Source organism: Arvicanthis niloticus, chromosome 29, assembly GCF_011762505.2.
Source record: "Arvicanthis niloticus isolate mArvNil1 chromosome 29, mArvNil1.pat.X, whole genome shotgun sequence".
NCBI lineage: Eukaryota > Metazoa > Chordata > Mammalia > Rodentia > Muridae > Arvicanthis > Arvicanthis niloticus.
This window is the reverse complement of record NC_133437.1, coordinates 16,661,798-16,688,198: the sequence shown is the minus strand read 5'-3', so window position 1 is coordinate 16,688,198 and position 26,401 is coordinate 16,661,798. Positions and strand designations below refer to the sequence as shown.

Below are 26,401 nucleotides of genomic sequence, written 5' to 3'. Positions count from 1 at the left end.
GAACCCGCATATGGGTGTTGGGAAGAGAACCCAGATCTTCTGCACGACCAACAACTGCTCTTGAACACTGAGCCATTGTTTCTAGTCACCCTCTTTGTTTATTTAATGTCTGATGCCTCTGTTTCCACTAAAACATTTCATTCTTTTCTCCACTGGTTTATTCATTTAAATTGTACTGAGGGCCTGTGTCCACCAGACATGTGCACTTGCCAGTGTCTTCAGGATCACCATGGTCTTTATATATAGCTAACGTAGGCCTTTGGTCTATAGGGAGTTGGTAGGCCACAGTTCACTGAGGGTACATTTAGCCAGTCAGGTCTCCATTTTATGTTGACAAGGCCTTCACACATCTTCCCAAATGACTTAATCACTCAGGGTATATCACTATTGATAAGGTCCTGCAACCCTGGTTTCCTGTGTCTTCTGACATCAGTCTCTACACTTTATATTGCTACTCCTCTATCTTTGATTAGGCTCTATTTCCGCCCGCACATGCTCCATTCAACAGGGCTACCACCATAACCTCATCATCTCACTGCTTGAGGTAGGCCTATGAGCCATGGTAGCCAAGCTGTCATAGCAAACACATCCCAAGTCTCAATGGTTTAACTACTTGAGAACTCCATTTTGTAACAGATGTGGAAGTGAAGGATATTCTCCTGAGCCCAGGCAGATGGAGTCATCATGCGGCTTACAGCAGTGCTTTGAGCACAGGCAGAAGACTAGTGTGAAAGGTTGCACAGGAAGTTCTTCATCAGCCAGGACATAGAGATAACAGGCACTATTCCTGTCCTTACTTCACCAAGTAAGGAGAACTTGAATACACGGTCATGGCAAGTCTCAGAGGAGACTTGCTGCCATCACAGAGGTTCTTGCACTCACAGAGAAGCACTAAGAGGACCAGGAATGTTAAGAAGATGCAAAGGTGTCTCTCCAGTGGAGGAGATGAAACCAAATACTTGCATTCCATCCAGAATGCTGAGAGTCGGTTTTGTTAACAACCTGGTAATCTTTTTGCTATCTGTGGAGGCAGCTCTCATTGAGTTTTTATTATAGATCAAACCTCACCCAAATTCCCCAGGATGATTATCTCAGACTCTTTTCATAGGTACTTCATGGCCTGCTGACCTGTATGTTATTAGTCAGACACCACACTAGATTCTAGGCCATTTTAGCTCTAGAACTCACCATCATGGTCACATGTACTTTGTGACCATGTACATGTTCATATACAATCATACCTTCAGCTCTGTTGTGCACCTGCAATTGAATTGGTCATACTAATTGTTACCTGGAAATCCTTTCCCAAATTGTACTGGTTTTTTTAAGTATACTGTCAATGCTGACATTAGACTCCCTGAAGTCTGATCCAGATTGACAAAGTTGATCTGCACTGGGTTTTCATTCTTATCTCTTTGCAGGATTCAGTTCTCTCTCTGATACCTGCAGGGAACCCCTCAAAGACAGGGAAATATACTCAGTGTATTTGCCTCATGAGCTATTCTCCATCCTGCTTTGCTAGTGACTTTCCTTGTATGGTACCTGTGTGTTGAGCCAAATGATAGGAGGAGGCAGGGAAGAATGAGATGAAAGCATCTTCCTTGGCCTAAGCGTGGCATCGTCCTAGGCATTAAAGTTGACAGTGTCTATACTCGGAGTTACTAACATCTGCACATTGCTGTTATTCTGTTCTCGTAGGGACATAAATGCTCGACTTGATGCGATATCTGATGTTCTTCATTCTGAATCCAGTGTGTTTGAGCAGATAGAAAACCTTCTTCGTAAATTACCGGATGTTGAGAGAGGACTATGTAGCATCTATCACAAGAAGGTAAGTAAGTGGTGAAAATCAAACTCCTGAGACTCAGTGTCCCTTAGATAAGAACTCGACGTCCTGAAGGGGAACCACATGGTTCCTACTACTGCTTATGACTTAGTCAGGGTTTTAATTCCTGCACAACATCATGGCCAAGAAGCAAGTTAGGGAGAAAAGGGTTTATTCAGCTTACACTTCCACATAAAATGTTCACCACAAAAGGAATTAATGACTGGAACCCAAGCAGGTCAGTATACAGGAGCTGATGCAGAGGTCATGGAGGGTGCTGCTCACTGGCTTGCTTCCCCTGGCCTGCTCAGCTTGCTTTCTTATAGAACCCAGGATTACCAGCCCAGGGATGGCACCAACCACAATGGGCCCGTCTCCCTTGATCACTAATTGAGAAAATGCCTTACAGCTGGATCTCATGGAGGCATTTCCTCAAGGGAGGCTCCTTTCTCTGTGATAACTCCAGCTTGTGTCAAGTTGGCACAACACCAGCCAGTACAGCTGGGAAGTAGCACAGGAAAACACCTGTAGCCGCAGAAATTTTAATTGTACAATTTAAGTTGTTTGTATTTGTAGTCCAAGAAAGTTTTCTCACTTCTTGAGACTACAGCAACATATACAGAAGTACTTCTATTAAAATACAAGATGCTGTGCTAGATATCCAAGTGCAAACCATTTTCAACTTTGAAAAAGAGAACCCTAATTTTTTATTTTTTAAAATCATCTTTGATCTAAACAAAGTCAAAATTCTTTTCCATCCTTTACTCTGATATAGTGTCCATCCTTGACACTAACATGTGTATTTTGGATGCAGCAGAAGGATGGATCCTGTGTTTGAATCCTTTCTGTTAGTCTGTGTCTTTTTGTTGGCAGAATTGAGACCATCCATGTAGAAATTTATCAGTGAGCAGTGTTGACACCTGTTGCTGAGTTGTGGCACTGGGGCATCTGTGTTGTGTTGTGTTGTGTGGTGGGGAGCCCACCCGCTGTGTTGCTCTGGGGCCGCCCACCCTTTCTTTCCATTTGTTGGTTTTATAGTTTCATTCCTTGTGTTTTCTTGGATGTGCTTAACCTCTTCATTTGAAGTTTACCTTCTTGTGCCTCCTGTAAGGCCTGATTTGTTAATAGATACTGCTTAAATTTGGGTTTATCATGGAATGTCTTTCTTTTCCATCTATTGTAATCGAATATTTTGGTGACTGTAGCAGTCTGGGCTGTTGTCTGTGATATCTCAGAGTTTATCTTTTCGTTCTCTGTGTTTACTGTTTTGATTATTATATGTTAAGAAGAGTTTTATTTTCTGATCCAGTCTACTTGATGTTCTGTCTGCTTCTTATGCCTTCACAGTCATCTTCTTTATACTGGGGAAATTTTCTTCTATGATTTTGTTGAACGTGTTTTGTGCCTTTGAGCTGGGTTTCTTCTTCCTCCTCTATTCCTATTATTTACAGATTTTTTTTTTTTATTCATACTGCCCCAGATTTCCTGGATGTTTTGTGCCTGGATGGTTGTTAGCTTAAAGTTTCTTTGACCAAGGAATCCATTTCTTCCACCTGTCTTCAGTGCCGAGACTCTCCCTCTGTCTCCTGGGATCTGTTGTTGAGGCTTCCTGTGAGGTTTCTGTAAGAGTGCCTTGCCTTCATTTCTCAGTTCCCGTTTTCCCTCAGTTGGGTTTTCATGAACGATTCTGTTTCCATGTTCCAGTCGTGAACTGGTGTGTTGTTCCATTTCATTTCACTGTACTGTTTTTGTTTTCACAGATCTCTTCAGTGGATTTAGTTGCATCTTCCTTTAGGACCTCTTAGATACTCAGGCTGCTTTGAAGTCTTCATCTTATATTTCGGCTGCATTGCATTTCTCAGGGCCTACTGTAGTAGGGTGCTGTGCTTTAGTCAAACTTTGTCCTGGCTGTTACTGTGTTTTGATTCTTCCACCTATCTGGGTTTGGGATCATTGTTGATATCTGGTTGTCTTTGTTGGGTGGGTGTTTTGTTCTTTAGTTCTGTTGCCCTCTCTGGTTTTTAGGAGAGTGTGTCAGCAGTGGGTTGCCTTGTAGGGAATGCTTTTGAGATTCTGCCAGGGGTGAACACTAGGATCTAGGTATTGGGAGTGACACTTAGGAGTGACGATAGGGTGGACGGGGGCACTAAGGGTGTCCACTGGAAGCAGGGTGTGCCACCAGGATCTACTTAGTCCTCTGGGTATGGGGTCCATTTTCATTCAAACCATCACAGAGAACTAGTAACTTATTAACATATGACAGAATTTGTGCTTAAATCCAGCATCCTTGAGTATGTGTCTTTTGAATACTCTCATGTTTGATATGGATTTTCAAATGCCATTATGATTTTTCTTCTGTTTCACTCTTCACAAGCAAACTTTATTTATATTTTACCTTTTGCCAAATGGAAATCTATTACATACCAATTCACGGTAGAACAGTTTTTAGATGCCCACATTTTAATGTGACTAATTTTCATTAGTGTTTACTTTTTAATACTTTTCTTCCCTGCAAATTTTATCAGAATGTTGAGTACTGCCTTTAAGGATATCTGTGGTACCCAAGAGGAATTACATAATTGTTCCCTGTGCTTAGGTTAAATTAGAAACAAAATACAAAGCAGATTTGGCAATGCCAGTCCTGAGGAAGAAGGCACGAGAGTTGATTGTGTCAGTGGAGTCAGTTGTAGCATGTGTTCTGTGCTGTGACTTTGCTGACAGTGATAGAAGCCGTGTTGACATTGGACAAGTCTGTGCTTGGCTCTTCTGTACTGCAGAGGTACAGAACCACGTGTTATTTTGTATACGTGGCCAGTGCCTGGCAGTCAGTGCTATTACCCTTCACCAATCAGCTGATCCTCAGGCACCTTGCCTTCACTATTTGAAAAGATTCATTGACAGATATGAGAAGTCTTTTATTTTATTTTATTTTATTTTTTCTTTCCTTTTCTGATCTTTCTTTTTCTCAAGAACATAATAGCATTGCAGATTTTGCTTGAGCTGTTAATTGGAAGAGCAGGGTCAGAGTGTCCATGGCATGGAGGTGGCATTGTCTTGCCAAGCTGTGGTATTTCCAGGCTGTTTTACTGCCTCTCTTTGATGTTTGCCTCGCTCAGATTTATGCATCTCTTACAGTTTCCAGCCTCCTGAAAAAAGTTACCGTTGCACTCATTTGAGAAGTGGTCCATGTGCAGTGCTTCTAATTTGGAAATTCTGATTGTATTTTACTAAAAAGAACCTGTGACTCACTTGGAATCTGGTCCTTGGTCCCACTTCAGTGTGCACTGGAGTGTGGCTGGAGACTGGCTTCAGAAGTGAGGAGCTGAGACGAGCTGTTGACAAACCACTTATGAAGCCTGAGTGCTGTAAACCACATGTGCTGCACTTGGCTCTTGAGCACACAGTCTGCATGCCAGTTATCACTTAGTCTAGGTTTTGTTTTTTTTTTAAAGCAGTAGTTCCCTGGGCCTTGTTTGTGGCCTGTTTACTTCAGCTTTTACTTCTTGCTGCTTTACCCCAAGCTTGTGCCGTTTGCACCAATGGTGAGTTGTATCCGGGTACAGACCTTACCAGCTCTGTGGGGCTCACAAATGGGAGCAGGCAGCCTAGGCCTGTGGCTGTAGAATTCTCATGGAGGTGCTTTGAAGGTGATAATGATGGAATTAAGGACAAGGATGTTCCACCAATGTTGAGCAAAGCGAGTTTGCATAGTCCTGTGTGTGAATAGTTTCCTAGCCAGGCTGGACTGAGCTTATGCCACGTGTTGCTCATGGGCCTTAGCCTCTGACACATACAGTGTTGGGTCTTTGTGTTCATGGCCTGTTGTTTGAAGCATAATTGCCTCAATCAAAAGACACACCCTTTCTGCTGGCTTTTTCTTTAGTTTATTTCTTCTTGTACCCACACGCTCCCAGGCTCTGACACAAGTGAAGTTTTCACTTAGTAGGTTTTGTTTGGTTATTAGACTGGTCTACTTTATTCCTACTTTTCTGCAGAATAGGCTGATAATGACTGAGGCATGTACTTCACAAATGACCTGTTCTTCGTATATCTCAGGAGAAATGTGGGGAGCCGACAGAAGGCGGCTATCATCCTTGCAGCCATTTTGAGCCATATAACCTGACAAGAGACTTGATTACATCAGCCTACAACAGCTGAGCACACTCTGATAACATCTTGGTTTAGATACCCAGGATCTTCCCTTGGGTGTGTGAGACTTAAAGGTGTGTGACTTAAGGGTGTGACTTAGAGATCAGATTTAGAGACAAGACCTAAGGGCATGACTTAAAGGCATGGCTTAGAAGTGAGACTTATAAGAGGCAGACAGAAGAGATTATTATTATTAATTAGGTATTAGGCACTTGGCACTTGGAGGAAGAACTTGGAATTAGACATTAGACACTTGAGACAGAGAACTAAGTAGTAGGCATTAGACACTTGGATTAGACACTTGTAACTTGGAAGAAGACTTGTGACTGGAAAGGAGACTAGCAACTAGGGTCTAGGAACTAGGGACTAGGAACTCAAGACTTGGGACTTGGACTAGGAAGAGAGACTGTAGAATAAACGGGATTGAATCACACTCTGTCTGGTCTCCATTCTTCTAGTCCGTCCTCACTCTCTCTCTTGCTGAACCCCGACCTGTGGACTGGAGCAGCTTGGGGCAGTGCGGGCTCTAACAACTTAGCCCCCAAGGCTTTTGGCAGTGCAGCTCTCAATATTTTTTGGTGCCCAACGTGGGGCAGCTTGGGCCACAACAGAGAAAGAAAATAATTTCTCTCTTGTTAAGAAGTTCATCCTGGAAGCCTAGCTTCCCTAGCATATATCTCCAGTCTCTAAGAACCTTATTAATAGCTATGATGACATACCCATTTGCTGTCAAAAAGGTTGTGCTTCTCCTAATAGCATAGAAAGGTGTCTGTTTTACATCTTGGGTGACATGTTTATTAAAAAGCTTGTCTTTGACATTTGACCAAAATGGTGAATACTGCCCTGCAGTTTTAGTTTGTTTTATTGCTATCAAACATGGTGTGTGTGTGTGTTACAATTGTTAGGTTGGCTCAAAGATGGAGTCACTTGAGATACCAGTATGGAGAGTCCAGCCCCTCAGGAGAAATGGGAGCTGGATGTTCTGTATTTCTCAGAAGCTGGCTGTCCCCTTGTCCAATCAGAACAGCCTGACAGAAGTCTTTGGCCATCCTAACAGCCAGAGGCTCCCTCTGTAAACTGCTTTCCTTCTGCTTGTGAGAGATCTTTTTCCTTAGCACTCCTCTGTCCAATTGAAACCACCCTAAGACACTCAGACTCACCCCTTTGACAGCTTTTCTCCCCTTTACTAGAATGGCTTTCATGATTGAGTTCTCTCCTTAAGCCACACAACAGTCTCTGCCCCAAAGTCAGGTCTGGCCCTCTGTCCTCAGTGAGTCAATTAAAAGAGCCAAATTACAGTGGAGTGCAGAAAAGGGAATTCCCCCCCGCCCGTCCCCCTCCCCCGCCGATTCTTTTAGATGCTTCTGGATGTTCCCTATATTTTACCTATAAACCTTCCCTCATTTGAACATTTGAACATTTGAACATTTCATGAAACCAGAGCAGTTATTTCAGTGGTTCTTTACTGCACCCTAGTTTGCAGGCCTGAACTCTATTGGTTCACAGCAACCTTGAACTTACAGAGACCCTCCCACACCAGCCTCCTGACTGTTAGGATCACAGGTTCCAGCCACCATATCTAGCTCCTGTTGCTATTTAGATAAGAAAATATTTTTGTTTCTAGTGCTCTACCCAAGAGTTCTTCTTGATCGTCAAAAGCCTGTGTCAACTGAAGTCAGAGCTTCAAGCATTAATGCCTGCTGTTAATTCCCACGTTCAATCAGATCTACTCCGAGCACTCATCTTAGAGGTTCCTGATCTGCTCAGTCCAGTGGAGCATTACTTAATGGTTCTCAATGAACACGCTGCCAAGTAAGTGCAGACTTCCACTTCCTCCCACCAGTGGCCAGTGGCCAGTGGCCAGTGGCCAGTGGCCAGTGGCCAGTGCTGCTTGCCATTTGGTGTGTGAAGTTGCTTGAGTGCATTTGTAATTCGAAGCATTTATAGTTGTTTAAACTCGCATAGCTGACAATCTGGGACAGAGGAAGTACTTCCCCAGGTATCAGATGATAAAAGGATAAAGTTCTAAAGTAAGGCCGTACCAGTTTATTAACTCAAAAGCAGGTGTCTAGTGGCCCTTGTCCTCATTTTTTGACACCCACGAGTGATTGTTCTTGTATTTAGAAGCTGCAGTAGCTCTTTTAAGGGAGTACTTTTATGGTATGTCTCACAGGGAGCTGGGTTTACATTTGTTATTATTTTTTGACTAGGCAAATGAAACGACGGCTTTATTTCTTGGCTTCACCATGTGGATTGTGAATAAAATAAAAATGATTTTGTCAATTCTCAGAAGTTAAACAATGCTTCCATAAATACTCAGTGGTAGAGCTCAAATCAGAACCACATTTTCTGAGTTCCAGTCTGTTGATATTTCATCATGTTACAAAATTGATAACTGGTCTAATTAATATGCTATAATATATGTATCTGCATTTTTCATATTCTAGAGTTGGTGATAAAACTGAATTATTCAAAGACCTCTCTGACTTCCCTTTAATAAAAAGGAGGAAAAATGAAATTCAAGAAGTCATTCACAGCATCCAAATGCATTTACAAGAATTGCGAAAAATATTAAAACTTCCTTCTTTACAATATGTGACTGTGTCAGGACAAGAGGTAATGTCAAACAGACTTTCACTTTGTATCAGTTTTCCTGTGGTAGAAAAGCCATTTTATAATTTAAATAAGACCTGTGGATGGGCTGTTATAAGTGATGCAACAGAGAGACTACTGAACTAGACCGTTCCATGGGCAGAAAGAAAGATTTACTGGTAGTCAAGCTGCCAAGGTCATTTCTCGGAGCAGAGAAAACAAAATGGTAGAAAAGCAAGCAGATTTTATATTACAGTCCCCATGGCAGGGGTCTGAGCTGATAGGGGCTGTCCATGTTGACCCAGTGGTATGTGCCCTTGCTGAGTTAGTTGACCTTTGGGGAAGGTTAAGACAATTCCCAGAGGATTAAGGGCTGTTCCTGGTGAGCAGAATGAACAAATGAATGTGCCAGACTACCACGCTAGTGTTCTGGTAACATTCTTTTTCCTCTTCTGGGTTTTACATATTTATTAGCCCGATAAGCCTTATTTTATGTTGTCTCCTTAAGTACTGGTCAGCAATAAAGTCATGAAAGATGAACATTATGTAACTTTACATAGCTTACTGCTATGGTGGGCATTTGTATGACAGCAGTGAACTATCTATCTCTTAACCTTAACCAAATATGGATATGGGTGATAATTAGATTTGATGTAGCATTGATAGTATTATTCTTAAAGGAAAAGGCATCAAAGACTAAGAATAATCTTAATGAAAAATTTTTTTTCATTCACAGCATATAGCTTATCCAGATAAATATTTTGTATTTGTTAGGTGCAAAGGGAAAAACCCCTCAAGCATCCCAAAAAAGCAGGCCTCTTGTCTATAGTGGCAGTCTTGGCTCAGCTCAGCTGGGCTATAGGACTTCTGGTAGAGAGATCAAAGTTCTCTTTCATCATTCCACAGGAACCTATGAAATGCATTTCTGTCTGCCAAGAAGAGCCACTTTCCTTATAGACACCTATGCTGGATACCACCCCACCCCACCCCAACCCTAAACTTCCAGGCTGGACCAGTTCACAGGATCCCCTCCTCAACCCCGCAGCTACCTGCTTTTCTTTATTATCCAGGCGGGTTTTCTCTGCTCCTGCTCTTCTCTCTGTACTGGCCCTGGCCAGTGTGCCCTCTCCTCTCTGTTCCAGAAAGGTAGCCATGGCTGCTTTGTATCTCCCCAAAGGCCTCTGGCTGTTCATTCTCCCATATCTATAATAAAAGCCTGTCATCTTGATGGGTTCTCTGTGCCTTGCTCAAGAGAGAGATATCTATTTCTCTTTTAAGTTTTCTAAATAAGATACATCTAAAATTATTAAGGGAAATAAGAAGAAAGTTAGGGAGAGGGGGAATGGGCTCTGTGTGGTGCTGGAGTAAAGGGATACAGGTGCTGAGGAGGTCTGCTGCCGGCCTGGCAGTGGTAAGTGATTGAAATCTAGCACTTGGGAGGTGGGGCAGACACTCAAAGGTCAGTGTTACTCTTGGCTGGTCCAAGAGTTTGAGACCAGCCTGGACTGTATCTATCTAAGATGAAAACAAATGAATGGTGGAAGATTATCAGCAAACCTGGCAACGGTGTTAGCCTAGGCTGACTATAGCATACTTTGAATAACAGTGTCTGACATTTAACCAAGACAGAAGTAGGTCCTGGGAGAGTAACATGAGAGTTTATGACTCAGGGCAGAATTCTTGTGTTAACATCTGGGTGGTGGAGTCAGCAGAGAAGGGGATTGCTGTGAGGACTTGCAGAGCTTTCTAGAACATGCATTATTTTTTTCCAGTGGTTTTTCTTTAGCAGTAAAACTCATAAACAAAGGGTCTGCCGGCTCATTCTTAGGCTGTTTGGAAAAGGGAATAACTGGAAAGAAAGTTTTCAATCCTGCAGCAGAGCACAGTAGGAGCCGTGCTGAGGAACATAGACTAAAGCCCCAGGGCAGGCGTGTGGGCTCAGCTGTTCTTCTGACTCTCACTGGGAACACACTGACTTGATGGGGCTGTGGCAGCCCCTGCAGTGGGCGTCTGAGCACTACACAGTGGTTCTCATGCTACACCTTGTTTTTGTGGGCTTTTCAAAAGGTTCAACATCCCTTCACCACCAACTCCCAAGGGTTAGGATGCCTCCTTCCTGTAGCCTTGAAATTTGATATCTGCCTTTGACTTAGCTGCTCTTGGGATTATCTCATAATATGCCAGTGTGCCGCCTTCACTGAGCATTCTTAAACCCAAGAGTTAGTTAGTATAGTTAGTAATTTTATTTTTTCATCAATAATATCTAAATTTTGGCTTGTCTTCACTTAATTTTTATAAGTACAAGGACACTTTTTGGACTGTTAATTCTTTTTTTAAAAGATAAATTTTATTTTTAAATAACTTTATTTTTCTTTTATGTGTGTTGGTGCTTTGACTGCATGTATGTCAGTGTGAGGTTGTCGGGTCCCCTGGAACTGGAGTTACAGACAATTGTAAGCTGCCATGTGGGTGCCTGGAATTTAACTCAGGTAGTCTGGAATAGCAGCCAGTACTCTTAACCACTGAGCCATCTTTCCAGCCCTAGACTGTTAATTCTTAACTGTTGAATTGAGTATGGCAGACTTGAAACTGTATTAATCAACTTTTATATATAAAATATTAATAGTTTCAAAATCTTTGCTTGATATGGAAATTAATAAATACATACAGACCATTAATTTGTGTGTGTATGTGTGTGTGTGTGTGTGAGAGAGAGAGAGAGAGAGAGAGAGAGAGAGAGAGAGAGAGAGAGATAGTATGAGTATATGAGCACACTGAGAGGACACATCTCTGATTCATGCTACAAATGAGGCATGATAGAAGTTGGCTTCCTTTCCTTCTGGTTCATGTCCGAGAAGCTCCCTCATGGAGAGAGCACGGTTGGGTATGTGAAGGCAGTACTTCCTGTAAGGCTCAGGGAGTATTTCAGAAGAGTGAGTGGAAAGAATATAAGAGCCTGAAAATGAGAAGGTTGCAGTGTCATCTTCTGGGCTTGTATTGTGAATGGAAGTGGAGCTCTTAAGGCCTCAACCCTCCTTACTGGACAGTTGGCAGCTTCTGGGGGAGGACCAAACAGCAAGCCCATATGCTTCAAAGGGCAGTTCCAAACATGAGGCCAAACAGATGGTCTTGGTTAAAACCATTGGTCACAAAGGATATGAATATGGGAAGGGGACCTGTAAAGAGGATTGGGAGATGAAAGGGGTGTGGAGTAAACAGAGTGTACTAAATATATGTGTGAAATTGTCAAAGAACAAATCTAATCAAGTAAAAAAGTGAGTTTGAAAAGGTAGGTTCCTATAAATGAGAAGATATGTTCTTGTAAGGGAAGAAATGTCTTTGTGTTGCAAAGCTACCTTTCTGAGGATACTTGCATGCTTCTTATATGAGAACTGTTCTGAAAGTCTTATTCTGCTCAGGTTGGGGACCACTGTCTCAAACTAATACAACAGAATAATTGGACATTTTATAGTCTTACATATGTAGAGTTGAGAGACGACTCAGTGTGTGAAAGACCTTGCTGCACAAGCATGAGCGCCTCCATTCTGATCCCCAGAGCCCATGCAAAAAAAAAGGATGGCTGCCTTTATGTGTGCCTGGAACTTCAGCCCAGAAGTAGACTGAGGGCGAAGACAGCAGTACCGTAGGATTGCTGGGCACGTAGCCTAGCTGAGACAATCCCAGGTTTAGCGAGACACCCTGTCTCAGGGAAGAAGGGCAACGAGAGTGACAAGGCAGAACACCGAACCAGTGTCCTCTGCCTCCATGCAATATACACACACATGCACACATACACACACACACACACACACACACACACACACACACGTATACACACACAAACGCGTGTACATGTGCACACACACGCACACACGTGCGCATACACAAATGCATGCACACACACAAATGCACATACACACACACACACATACACACACACTTTAAACTTAATCCTATTGAGGAACAATTCTTAAGATGCATGGATACTAATGAATGAAAGAAATTATTAGAACATACTGAAACTGCCCCAAGAATAATACTGGACTTATTTTGAACATTTACTGCAAATAATGTTTACTAGGTAATGCTTGCTAAAGTGTCACAGGAGATTCGAAGAAGCCTTATGATATACCGTGGTTGCATGCCCATTTAAATATCTCACTGTTCATTTGCATTTATTTTAGTTTATGATTGAAATAAAGAACTCAGCTGTATCTTGCATCCCACCTGATTGGGTGAAGGTTGGAAGGTAAGTTTAAGGCCTCTTACTCCTAGCATGAATTATGGCATGTGTATCTGAGCTGACTGACCGGGCCAGCCGCCTTCTTGAAGCAAGAGTACTTTTCCTCCTCTGATTTTCTGATGAACTTTGAATCAGAGGTGGTTTTCTTTGTCATTCATTTAGAAATATTTTGAAGAACATATTTGAATACATTTCCCCCGTGTCAGTTGCTTTTGCCCCTCGTCTGTGAGTACTGTGCATTACAGGGAGAAGTTAAGGAACCTTCATCTGTAAGATGGCTGCGGTTGTTTGAGCTTTTTGATGAATGCTGTACCTGACGTTTTCTACTTCATGGAGCTTCGTGTTTCTTTACTCTCTGTGTTTCCCCTGGCACATAGTTACAGTGGTTTTTTTCTTTTTGTAACTTACATCTTGAACTGATTGAGAATAAATGATAACAGTATTGGGAGCGTTTTGTCCTTGGTTAGCATCAGTTCCTTGGAGGGGACTCATTCAGGAGAAATGTGTGCTCCTGAGTAGTGTGCTGGCTGGAATCTCGGTGGCAGCTCCTCTTCCTACGTCTGTATGACTGGGAATGAAAATATGTTTGCCCAAGATAATTAGAGAGACTTCTGGCTGGTGGTGAAATGACAGAATTCTTATGTTAAGGATGAAGGGAAAATATGACATGGTGATATAATGGTGATTAGTTTATGTTAATTAAATAATGTAACTGCTATCCATTTCTATGGCAACAGCTACTTTAGGCACACACATGGGTTTCTTGAACTCAAATACCTTGCTTTTCCCTTATGCCACTGAAGCTATAGATGTGAGTAGTGTTGCCTTGGGGGATGTTTTTATCCTCAGAGCATCCTTCCCTGTATTGACTTTTGTGTTATAGGACAGACAATGAATGGAAATGTGCTTTATAAAGAGACACTATTACTAATCCCCTTATTAGTCTGTAGAACAGTAACTCGCTAAGCATCTGGAGAAGAAAACTCTGTGGTAAACTGTTTCCTTAGAACTCTAGCTCATGTAATTGAGGAACAGCAAGTAAGGCAGAAGTTGATGCTGGCCTCTTCTGAGCTTGCAGTCCCACAGTGTAATGCACTGTGAGATGTGTTGGTGAGGGCTTGTTCCCATTTACTCTGTTGTTTGGTTGCCAGAACCTTGTAGTCAGGGTAGGTTTCAGTGTCCTCAGTTATACTTGCAGTATCCAACAGCTAAGATAACCGTGGTGATGTGACATAGGAGCTGGGCATCAGAGCCTTGAAGAGCCTTCTGAAGCGTATTTCCCTTGGTTGGCTGTCAGCAGGAGTAGCATCCACTCCTTGAATCGCATACCTAGGCACCCTACTAAACACTCTGATGTCAGGGCACCTGTGAGAGGCACCTCACAGTCCTTGCTGTGCTGCAGATTATACCAAGTCTGTTCCATTTGGACAAGTTATCAATGCTGGTCAAGGCCTTGGCCAAGCATCTCTAACTGTGGACACTAGCTCCCACACACTGTCTACCCCTTCTTGATGGAGAAAGTGGCTTATTCTCAAGCCCAGAGGTGCTTACAGGAGCTCTTCAGGGCCACTGGGCCTGAAGAGCTGCCGGTTTTTACATTCTAGATTTATGCACTCACTGTCTTTGTGATGTATTATTTCCTTTTTGCACTGAATTATGCCAAGTAGAAAAATATAAAACCTCAAGAGCTACACGGCCTTCACCAGTGTGTCTGCCCTTCCTCGCCACGCACCTGTTTTGTTGCAATTGCTTCTGCTGTTTTTTCTTAGCATAATGGAGAGAAAAAGGCTTTGCCCATGAAGAAAGTTTCAACTCTGACTTTGTCATATGGATATAATTTTAAGAACATTTTAAAAGCTTCCTGAACATACTCATATTGTTTAAGAGTCAAAATCAGGACTGTAATTAAAGAATGCTCTCTGTTTACAGCTGTTTATGTTCAAGGTTCACTGGTGAATGTAACTGCTTTAATGTTCTGAAACGATGGCCTTATTGACTGTCATAACCTTGATTTCCTTTTTCTCTGCTTCCTCTTGTAGCACAAAAGCTGTGAGCCGCTTCCACCCTCCTTTCATTGTGGAGAACTACAGACGTCTGAGTCAGCTCCGGGAACAGCTAGTCCTTGACTGCAATGCTGAATGGCTTGGCTTTCTACAGTGAGTTCACAGTGAACAAAAAGCTCCGAATCTGTGCTCTGAGAAATCAATTGGAAAGTGTTCACACACCCTCCCCCTAAAAAAGCAGAGATTGTTTTTGTGACCTACTGGAAGATAGGAGGGCACTTGTCTTCCTGGACTTGACTTTCAGTCCCCTGCCAATGAATTTTAATCTCATTATTACATACAGGAAACTTTAAGAATGTATTTGATGCATACATATGGTGTACATACATACATGCAGACAAATAGTCATACATATAAAGTAAAAATAAACAAATATTTTTGAAGAGTAAATATATTTGAGTTTCTCCAGTGCCCCTACCCAATTTTTAAAGGAAAGATCTAATTAACTCTTACATATGACATTTAGTCATGCTTCTTTACTCTGTTTTAATTTAGAATAATCTGCCATTTTTTTTTAATTTTTATTTTTATGATACAGGATTTCTTTTGGAAGAGTTTTTGCCCTTGTCTTAAAGAATGGCTCACATTCTGGCTTGATTGACACTCAGCTGTTCATATTCACCGTGTTAGGCGCTGGTGTGCTGCTGCGTGTCTGTTATTGGGCAAGCAGGTGTTTGTAGTTTGCTGTTTCCTGCCTTGTAAACACTTCCAAGCTAGCTCATTTCCACTGACTCTGCTCTGAAGTTGGGAAGAGGTGTGCACCATTGACTTCTGTGAAACTGTGGGACTTCATATGTAGTCACTTCACAATTTATAAGAGCTTAGTGAGATGCACATGTAAGAAGTCAGTTTTCCACAGCAAGAGGGATGGTGGGCAGATTGGACTGGACCCATCATCTACTCAAGCATGTGCCATCGGGCTGTCGATGAGCCCACAGGCATGCCTGTGAACAGAGAGCTGTTAGTCTGTCTGAAACCTTAAATGGTAAAGGTTCAGTGAGGGCGGCAGGGAGCCTGTTAAAGTGACAAAAGACAAAAAGGTTGGGGCATTTGGAAGATAGCAAGGAGATACCAGTCTCCTCTGGTTCAGAGTACTGGGTTATAAGAACAGGAGTAGAGACCAAGCTTTCCCCTTATTTACCCCAAGTCTTCTGAGATGACTCAGTCTTGTGTGCAGAGATACAAGTTTGTCTATTCATATTTTTCCCCTGAGTTAACTTTTAATCTCCCATTTTAGGGAGCTCTTGAATCTTTTAGGTTTTCCTTTTTCCCATAGTAGAATTACTGAGAGCATGAAAATTAAAGTAAACTTATACGTTTCAACCTTTGAGAACTACATTCTGAAGGATCTGACAACTTGTGCTTTTGAGTATGGACTCAGAACAGTAGCTAGTTCTGAATGGAGTGTTGGTTTTCATCCCTTCATCTTGCAAACAGACGATTTCAGAGGTTTTTATGATGTGTGTGCTTATACATTTATTTCTTACTTTATACGTGGGCAAGAGAGACAGTCCAGTAGTTCAAAACATAAAAGAAAGTAAAAAGAAAACGTGCATCAGGCATCAGGCTTCTGCTCCCAGAGTGGGGGAGCTGAGCCCACAGTGAGATCCTGTTCTGAATTAAAGAAGACATGAAGGTGGGCCAAGGAGCATCTGGAAGTCTCAAGTTTAGACATTGGCTGAATTGTATCGAGAGCGTTTGTGGTTAGAGCTCTGCTCACCACAGCTCCCATTGTGTTACACACTCTGTACAGATGCTGTGAATACCATGTCATAAAGAGATGGTTAACCTCACTGAGCCCGACATCAGAGGATTCAATACCACACGCTCCAGCATATTTATTTGTTATTGAGGTTCTGTTGTGTGTTAGTCATAAAGTCAAGGCCATGATCACTGTTGGGAATGAAACCTTTTCTCAAAATGTGTTTCTTGCATTTTAGAATATGGACTGTAGACTCTACTCACTTCTAAATTCTTTAAAAATTGAATTATATTATCTCTTACATAATAGTTGATCAGAATATATGAGAAATACATTTTCAAATTAGATAAACTATTTTCCATTCTTATTAATCACCAGAATTGTTGAGTACCGTTTTCTAGTAAAAGTCTGGTCAACATAACAGCTTTAGAACCCAAGTGTCCTTATTTGTTTCTCATGGGCCCAAAATCCAAGTCACTGTGCTTGGACATGAGCCTGGAGCTGTGTGATGACAGACCGCTGGGGCTGCATCTTTCAGTGACGTATCAGTCTTTCCACATGCTGTTTGCTGGCTTGGTTGGTTGTTTCTCCTTTTCTTTTTGAGCTAGACCTTTATGTGGCTCACACTGGCCTCAGTATTACGCGACTAAAGCCGACCTTAAACCTTCTGACCCTCTTGCCTTACCTCCACGTGGGGTCACAGGAAAGAACCGTCCCCCTTGCCTGGTTCCACTTGTTACCTGAACTGCCCAGGCTTGACTTGTTATTCTTGTAAGTATGAGTAATCTCTTTGAAATATGATGAGATGTACAGTAATATACATGAAGACTAAACAGGGTATGTGTGATAACTGTGATATTTACAGTTTAATAATGATTCTCTTTATTGACGTCTTATGTCATTGACATAAGAAAGAACATAGTTGCCTAGATCTAAATAATCTTATTCTTTCTTTGTATTTTTTTTTTTAACGGAATTGTTACCCACTGTAAACTAGACCATGCATCTCCTTTCTACCATTAGAGGATTATCAGAAGCAGGTAGTTACCATTGGCTGTTGTGTAGGATTGTGGTGGTCTTCATTGGACCTGAGGAGAAGGGAGTGGAAGGAAGTATAAAATGACACCTTGTGCAAAATCCATTGGCACTTAATGTGCAGAGAAGCAGGGACTACAACATTAAATAGATGAACTGTTCTGGCAAGAGAGGGAAGCCAGGATTAGACTACCAGATGGGTCATTAATTTGGTTAAAGACAGTGCAGGCCACACACTAAAGTGTGAGTGAGAAGTCAAATAGATACAGAGTTGAGGTCAGACTAGGAATGATAAGGGATAGTCACTAGGCAGCCATCTGTAGAGTAGGGGTCTCACAGTGTCCAGTATGGTCACAGTGCAGCCATCTGTAGAGTAGGGGTCTCACAGTATCCAGAATGGTCACTGGGCAGCCATCTGTAGAGTAGGGGTCTCACAGTGTTCAGTATGGTCACAGTGCAGCCATCTGTAGAGTAGGGGTCTCAAAGTGTCCAGTATGGTCACAGTGCAGCCATCTGTAGAGTAGGAGTCTCACAGTGTCCAATATGGTTACTGGGCAGCCATCTGTAGAGCAGGGACCTCTCAATGTCCAGTATGTTTAAAAGTATAAGACATTTTCCAGGTAACATCTGAGGAGGGTCCAGCTGATATAGAGGCATAAGCACTGTGTATTTGGGATTTGCACAAACTCTTAGGCTATTAGTAAAATTGCTATCACCTATTTTAATGAACTTTGATTCAAGGGAAATAGTTAAATTAATTAATATGTTCTGTCTACTTGGATAAATATGTGCATAAATGTGTAAAGTATACTGTGAATACAGTTCTTAATTTACGGTACATGAAAATGTCATTAATAAAACAAATCAGAAATAGAGGGCTTTTTAAAAAAAGTAAGATAAAAGCAGGAAGAACTGATCATTATAGTAATTTGATCTATGCCCTTTACAAGCTGAGAAATGGTGTAAACTTTTATGTAGCAAATAGACTGAAATTCAGTACTTCCACATTATATATACATAAAGTTTTTAAAGAAAGGTATCAGTATGACACTTCCCTCCCCAGTTTGTGTAAGTGATATCTGAGTTAATCATGTTTTTATGAATAAGGCAAGCAATTTACTTCTGTGTTTTTCTAACTAGGTGCAGAAACAAGCAGCAGTGCTAACTGAGCCTTGCAGAATCACATTGTGGGGTGCAGTCATAGTTTAGAATTGGAGGCGGAGGTCTGTGAGCCGTCATTTGCTTAGTGTGAGATAGATAGGCCATGGGATCTACCCAAGTACTGCTAACAGAGGAACACACAACAAACAACGAACGCGGTTGAACGGAGGCTCTGCTGTCTGTGGTCATATGACCTGGGTCACTGCCTGGTTCATCTGAACCTGTGACATTTCGGTAATGATGCTCTGCTGTGAGGGTGTATGACGGATCACAGGTCCCTCCTGTGTCCGGGCATTGAGGGGCAGTTTCCTTCAGCCTTCCTCTTGGACCCTCTGTAGACTTGGTTGTCATTCCCTTTCTTCAAAGAATCTGAGTCATCTCTGCCTGTGTTTGAATGTCCTTAATTTAGAAGAGCCTCAGTTTTCCTCCGAAGAGAACTTACTAAAGTCTAAGCTCAGTTACATAGCATCTCTTTACTTAGAGCCTATCTCATTCCGAGCATCTGCAGTTGTCTTGGGCTCTTTTGTAGCATCTATAGTGAGACAGGGCCTTGGATGTCTATGAGCTGAGTGTGACCTTGAACTTGTGTCCTCTCAGGTCATCTCCTGAGTGCTGGGATTATATGCATCATGTCTGGCCAGTTATATTCATTTTCAACACCCACATTTTTTTTTTCCTGCTTTCGAATTGCTTTCTTTATGTAGGAGAACACAGTACGGCATTACCTTCCTATATTTTCACAGAAACATTTCACAGAACACAGGACAATTCCTTATAGCTGAAAGAAAATAACTTTAAAAACGATGCTATACAAAAGACAGTAAAATTAACTCAAACACATCAGTAGCCTTCCTCTACTGAAAGGATAAACAGGCTGAGAAAGAAATTAGGGAAGCAATACCTTTACAATAGTCATAAATAATATTAAATACCTTGGTGTGACTCTAACCAAGCAAGTTAAAGAAGTATGGCAAGAACTTCAAGTCTCTGAAGAAAGAAATCAAAGAAGATCTCAGAAGATGGAAAGATCTCCCATGCTCATGGATTGGCAGGATTAATATAGTAAAAATGACCATCTTGCTGAAAGCAGTTCATGGATTCAATGCAATATCCATCAAAATTCCAACTTAATTCTTCATAGAGATAGAAAGAGCAATTTGCTAATTCATTTGGAATAACAAAAAACCCAGGATAGCAAAATCCATTCTCAACAATAAAAGAACTTCTGGGGGAATCACCATTCCTGACCCCAAGCTGTGTTACAGAGCAATAGTAATAAAAACTGTATGGTATTGGTACAGCGACAGGCAGATAGATCAATGGAATAGAATTGAAGACCCAGAAATGAACCCACATACCTATGGTCACTTGATCTTTGATAAAGGAGATAAAACCATCCAGTGGAAAAAAGACAGCATTTTCAACAACACCCACAATTTATCATTATATTTAGATGTTCAGAGTTTGTACAGTGTTATACATATTGGAATAAAATACTATGATATGAAATAAGAGAACAATACAGGTAAAAACATTTTAAAAAAACCCCAACTCTATAAACATTTCTATTCATTTTTTGAATAAATCTTTTAATGAAAGTCCTGATATTTTCCATCACCAGGTATTAAGCTAGCTGAAGATGTTCTTATTCCCGTCTTGTCTTAACAACTTTTTATTACAGTTTCTTTTAGGTGCTGGCAGTGTGGACTAGATATCAGGGCTGTAAAGTTAAGTCAGTCAGTCAGACAGACAGACAGACAGACAGACAGACAGACAGGATTCTGCCAGATCTGTTACTCCAAGGTTGGGTGTTGCTGTAAGGAAGAGTCTGGGGACGCCAACACACCTGAGTAGTTCTTGAAGCTGTGGAAGGAGACAGAGTGAACTGATGGCTACACTGAAATTTCTATCCTGAAAGTAAAATGTCACAGTCAGATGTAATGTGTTCATCTGTGACAGTTTACATCTATGTGTGTGTGTGTGTGTGTGTGTATGTGTGTATTATATGTTTTTCAACATCATTGTGCAGAAGCTGTTTTAGGTTTATTCAGCTGTCCCAAACAAAGTGAAGACTCAGTAGCCAGTTATTTTTATCAAAAAAGATAGTACAGTACACTCTCCTCCTTTACCTATTAGATGTATCTGCTTATTTCCCTTGTGTTTATGTTACAAGTAGGTGGATTGTTTGTTGCACAGTTGTCACGGGTGAAGAAATCAGCCTGCTCGTCTTGTCGTTGCTGTAGGAATTTTGGTGACCATTACCACACTTTGTGTAAGGGCGTAGACCACCTAGCAACTATTGACTGCATTTTCTCCCTGGCCAAGGTCGCTAAGCAAGGAAATTACTGCAGGTAATATATTTTTCCTTTCTCTCATTTATCATAGTTTCAGATTAAATGGGAGTATCCAATTAATTTTACTATTGTTATTATAAAATGTTGCAGTTGTTCAGGCATATTATGCTCTTGGTAAAGCTACATTATCACATGTATGGCTTACTTTGAAAAGGAAACTCCTTTCTTCCTTGTTTTATGACTGACAGATGCAGGTGCCTGGGGTTAACTCTGGAGTGAATGTTCCAATTGAACTTTTAGGTTTATGTCAAGTTTTTAAACAAAGCTCGAGGACTCCTTTTGCTGTTAGCTTTGTCTTGGAAACTTAATAACATGTTTCACTTTGATTTTAAAAAGTACAGTTATAAAAGCTTGCACATGAATGAGGGATTAGGAAGATGGGGGTTCTGTTGGAGGGGTTGGGGTCTGTGAGCTTTCCTGATGAGATGTTGGGAGCTGGATTTATACTGCTCTTCTTTATTGACCTCCGAGTACCCCAGTACCCCATTCTCCTCTTCAAAAGAATACTAGAACTCCATAGAGCTAGCTTTAAGTAATAATTCTGTCTTTTCAATACAGTCTCTTTAAAAGGATTTTTCATTGAAGCTGCACATTTCAGAAAAGTTCCGAGACTGTTTAGCTTCTGTGGGAACTAAAAGGAAAGCCTGGGAAGGTGCTGCCTGGCCGAGCCTGAGGCCAAGCTCCTAGCAGACAATTTGACAATCTTGCTTCTTTCCTATTGGTTTCTTCTTTGTAGTGTGTCAATGTTTTAAAAATACTATTCAAGTGTCCTACAATCTCCAGTATGTAGAGGGTATTAAAGCAAGGTTGTTATTGTACAGTGTTTCTTCTTTGTGAGAGAGTTGGAGGACGTGGTATACACACTACATTCTCTGAATGCAGTATATTATTTTATTCTATTGCCCGTTTGTGATGAACATATCTACATGGTTGGTCATAGCAGTCATGTTTAAAATAGATTCTTGGCATCGCAGTTGCTTCCTAGCTCTTTACCATACCAAAGGGATTTCAGGCATGCACAGTGTCGGCACCTTACATAGTGTTGCTTGATCACTTGTCTACAGACACCTTATAGCTGAGTTTCCCTTGTAGTGAACAAGGGAGATGTATGCCCTGTTTATCATGGACCACTACGGGAACTTAGCATCTACAGTCAGCTGATGTGACTTCTCTCTTACACTTGGTGGTGTTAGTAGGCGTTTCTTTTATTCCAGATTTGTTAAGTGAGCTTTCCCTGATGGAGTCTGTTTCTGAATTAAGCAGAGGCATTTAGTGTGACTTACATAAGCCGCTCCCAGTTGAAACTGTGTGTATGACCTCCTTTCCTCCCATCCCTCCTTACGGCACCTTACAGCAGTTGTCTGCTGCTGCTGGGAACTGCCATGAAAGCCATCATCTAGTGCTGATGCAGGTGGATCCATTGACCAAATTGAAACCTTCACCAGTCTGTAAGATAGAGAGACTGTTTTTCCTCCAGTACTTCTCAGCCTTTGCCCATTCTGTATACATAAGTAAGCATGGTTAACTTAAAGTCTTTGTCAGTTCAGGGACCTGAAGCTCCTGAAGTTGCTTGTCATTTCTGCTTTATTTTTTGTTTGTTTGTTTGTTTGTTTTATCAGACTTGTTAACTCTGTGATGAACTCAGCCATGGCCTGTAGAAGTGATTTATGTTGTACCCTTTCTGGAGCAAGTGCATCTAGTAAGCATTGCGGACACCGTCAGTCTAGTGTCAGCTATTTCAGACCATTAAGGTGACGGGAGGTGGCTCCAGCTCCTCCCAGCTCCTCTTATACCTGGGCCAGTCCTTCCCAGCTCTTTCTCCAGGTCACAGCTGTCCCAGATCAGCTTCCTTGTGCCTTCAGATCCCTCTCAGCAACCCTGGTGCTGCTTCCCCGAGCCTCTGTTCTGTCAGATCCTGCCTGCTGCCGGCATGGTAGTTTCCAGGTGCCTCTGGACAGCCATCTGTGTACCTCAACCGACTTTTCTGTTTGTCCTTAATTCAAAGAATGTTCTAGATTATCAAGTAAGTCATCGTTAGGCATTTCAGAGAACATTTCAAATGCTAAAGGTTTTCCAAATTACATATTGTGTATTTTATATTAGGAAAAATCCAGTGGGGTTTGGGTAAGCTGCCTAAATAATCTTATATACTTTCTGCAGTATATATCATGCAGTATGCATCAGGCTCTTCAGAAAAGAAAATTAAAGTGGATGTGAATAGCCATGAAATAGGAAGCTTGCATTTAAAGTACGTTTTAAGTTGTATTAGAGGCAAACACATTTTCCTTAAATTTTCAGCTTTTTACACTGTTAGTGCATGTGAACCGTGATCCTTAGTTCCAACCGATTACTTAGTTTCACAATTGCAATTTTTTTTCCTAATGCTGTTAAGCTGACCCTGTTAACTGTCTTGTAACCTTTAGGTTACCTGCATGTTACCTTTACTTTAGGCCTTTCTGTCTAATTTGTGTTATGTTTACTTGTTTCACTAACATCGTTTATGTTGTTCTTTTGTGACAGTTAAAGGAGAAAGCTGCAATTAAAAATATATAAAGTATAGTAGCTGCAACTGTTCATATTCAGATGTTCCATTCTTTCCAGGAAACTTGTAGATTGCCTCCATCTGTCCCCTCACCACCATGTGACATCAGCGTGTCCTGCCTGTCTTCCCTGTGTAGCTATTTTGTCCTGGAATTGCATCTTAGGGCTGTGAGTTTTTCTGTGCTGCTTCCTCTCCTGAGAAGCTCTGTCATTATATAATGTAGGTAGTAACAGAGTAAGTCATTGTTGATTAGAGTCACACTGTGACTCTGCAACAGAAATCTCAGAGCAGCCACACCAGTTCTACAAAGGTGACACCCTGACTTCACTTGGTAGAGTGCCTAGGATTTGATTTTAAAATTTATATCTCTTACATGTTCTTTCTTCTTTTTCTCTTATAATAAACCCATAAGCTGACCTCCTAATAACTTTGTCTTTAGTATTATATATACTCTTTTAACTTACTAAACTATTTTTCTTGTCATTTCATGTGTGCCTTTATTCTAATATTTTTCTGTTGCTGTGATAATATACTCCGGTTAAAAGCAGCTTGTGGAGGAAAGGGTTATTTGGCTTACACTTTCAGGTCCCAGTGTATCTGTGAGGGAAGTCAGGGCAGGAACTGAAACATAATCCATGAGGGAACACTGCTCACCTGCGCTCTCTGGTGCATTCTCAGCTAAGCTTGCTTACACAGCTCAGAACCCGGGCCTAGGGATGGTGCTGCCCACATGGGCTGGGCCCTCCCACCTCAAACATCAGTGAAAACAGTCTCACAGACATGACCATAGGCCACTCTGATGAAGGCAATTCTTCAGTTGAGATTCTTCTTCCTAGGTAACTCTAGATGTTGACAATAAAGTAACCAAGATGCCCTCCCTTCATGGGTGACCTCAGCTTACTTAAGACACTGGGGTTACTGTTTGAAAAATAGTCAGTTTAGAATATTGATAGCACACAATAAAAACAATGATATAGCTGCTTTCACTCACTGCATTGTCAAAAACTAGAAAATATAAGTAAATAAATCAATTTCAGTTGAGGGTCTAAGGAAAACCAGTGAGCTTCATATCATGCTGGTGGGAAGGCATGTTAATAGCAACTTCTTCTGTCTTCTAAGATGAAGAGTGTGCATACCCAGTGACTTGCAGATTCTATTTCAGGAGTTAAATCTAGCTTAGTGAAAACCCTTAAATACACACACACACACACACACACACACACACACACACACACACAGAGAGAGACAGAGAGAGAGACAGAGACAGAAAGAGACAGAGAGAAAGAGAGAGACAGAGACTGAGAGAAGAGAGAGAGAGAGAGAGAGGAGAGAGAGAGAGAGAGAGAGAGAGAGAGAGAGAGAGAGAGAGAGAGAGAGACTGAGTGTTTAGCGTAGCACTGTCAGGACACAGTCCAGATGTCTAGCATCAGAGAACAGTTTACTTATACCTGGGGAGTTGCCTCAAAGAATACTGAGAATCCGATGAGAAGTGGTCTGGTGTCCTCAGGATGCATTCATTACCATTAATTACAAAATTTTTAATGTCTTCCAGAGGATAATGAAAAGTTTTACTCCTTTTTTTTTTTTTTTTTTATTGTTTAAAAAAAATAAATTCTGCCTTATTTTAGCACAGAGACCCACTGGACAGTCTTACAAGTCTGAGAAACACTTGAGGATCTTTAGTGATCTGACGTATGTGCAGGACTTACTGTTTTATCTCACCAGGAACTGTCTCAGCATCCTTCACCAGCTCCCTCCAGTGCAGGGCAAACATCCCAGCAAGGGACCCCATCACTCTGTTTTCTTGTTTTTAATTGTCTTTCCCAAACTGCTAAAACATCTTTCCAGAGGCCTGAAAAGAACACAGGTAGCACTGCTATATTCTGCTTCTGATTTCACTGGTGTGTTGAGAGCCTATCCTGTCTACCCACAGCAGCGAGAGGCTATAGTCCACAGAGGAAGTTCACAGCCGCTCACTCAATTCAGATAAATGTTCAGAGGAAGACAGAGCCAGCTCTTGGTTCTGCAAGGAGGCTGTGGTAGAAACAGTTGGGGATGATGAGGCTTAGGTCACAGTGTTGATGTTGTGTTACAGTTGCTAATGTTGTGTTACAGTTATTGATGTGTCCAGAATTGATAGTAAATAATTGGATAAAATGAAGTGTGTTCTTCTGCCTTGGTTGTAAGGTACGAGGACAATCCATCATTTAATGTTTGCTGATGAGAACCTTCCATTTTGCTAAGAGATATGGTTTTCTGTGTTTCTATACTCAACAAAATTTACTTACTCTAGATTGTAGGTGGGCATGTAGGAAATTGAAACATGACATTTAGTGAAAGGATTAATTTGATTGATTATTCTAATAGGTATTTATGACTCTAAAAATGAAAGTGATTTGTGTTATGAATGAAGGTAGCTGTGTCTCCTTAAGAAAATTATGAGTTTTGAGCAGGTTCAAGAATTATCCAACTATTCCATTTTTGTTGATGCACATATAAGAAGAACCATAACTATAGACTATAGCCTCCTAGAAATAAATTAAAATTTATAATTTGATATTCATAGATGAATATGTTACATTCAGCATGGTAGCCATTCTGGGTATGTGTACCTTGAAGACCAAGAAAAAAATGAATAAAATCTGGTTTGCCATTTCAGTTAAATTATATAGCAGTGATAGAAAACTTGCCTAACATGAATGAGGCCATGGCCTCATTATATAATAATAATAATA

The 26,401-nt window shown here is 41.2% G+C and overlaps 1 protein-coding gene across 1 annotated transcript in view; it reads left to right on the top strand.

Annotated features, from left to right (window-relative positions):
- Msh3 (mutS homolog 3) overlaps positions 1-26,401 on the top strand; it is a 118,878-nt gene that overhangs the window by 47,604 nt on the left and 44,873 nt on the right. The window contains 6 exon segments of the mRNA XM_076926949.1: positions 1,628-1,831; positions 7,599-7,786; positions 8,422-8,590; positions 12,751-12,815; positions 14,849-14,965; positions 21,014-21,121. Of these exon segments, the coding sequence (XP_076783064.1) occupies positions 1,628-1,831; positions 7,599-7,786; positions 8,422-8,590; positions 12,751-12,815; positions 14,849-14,965; positions 21,014-21,121 (851 nt within the window).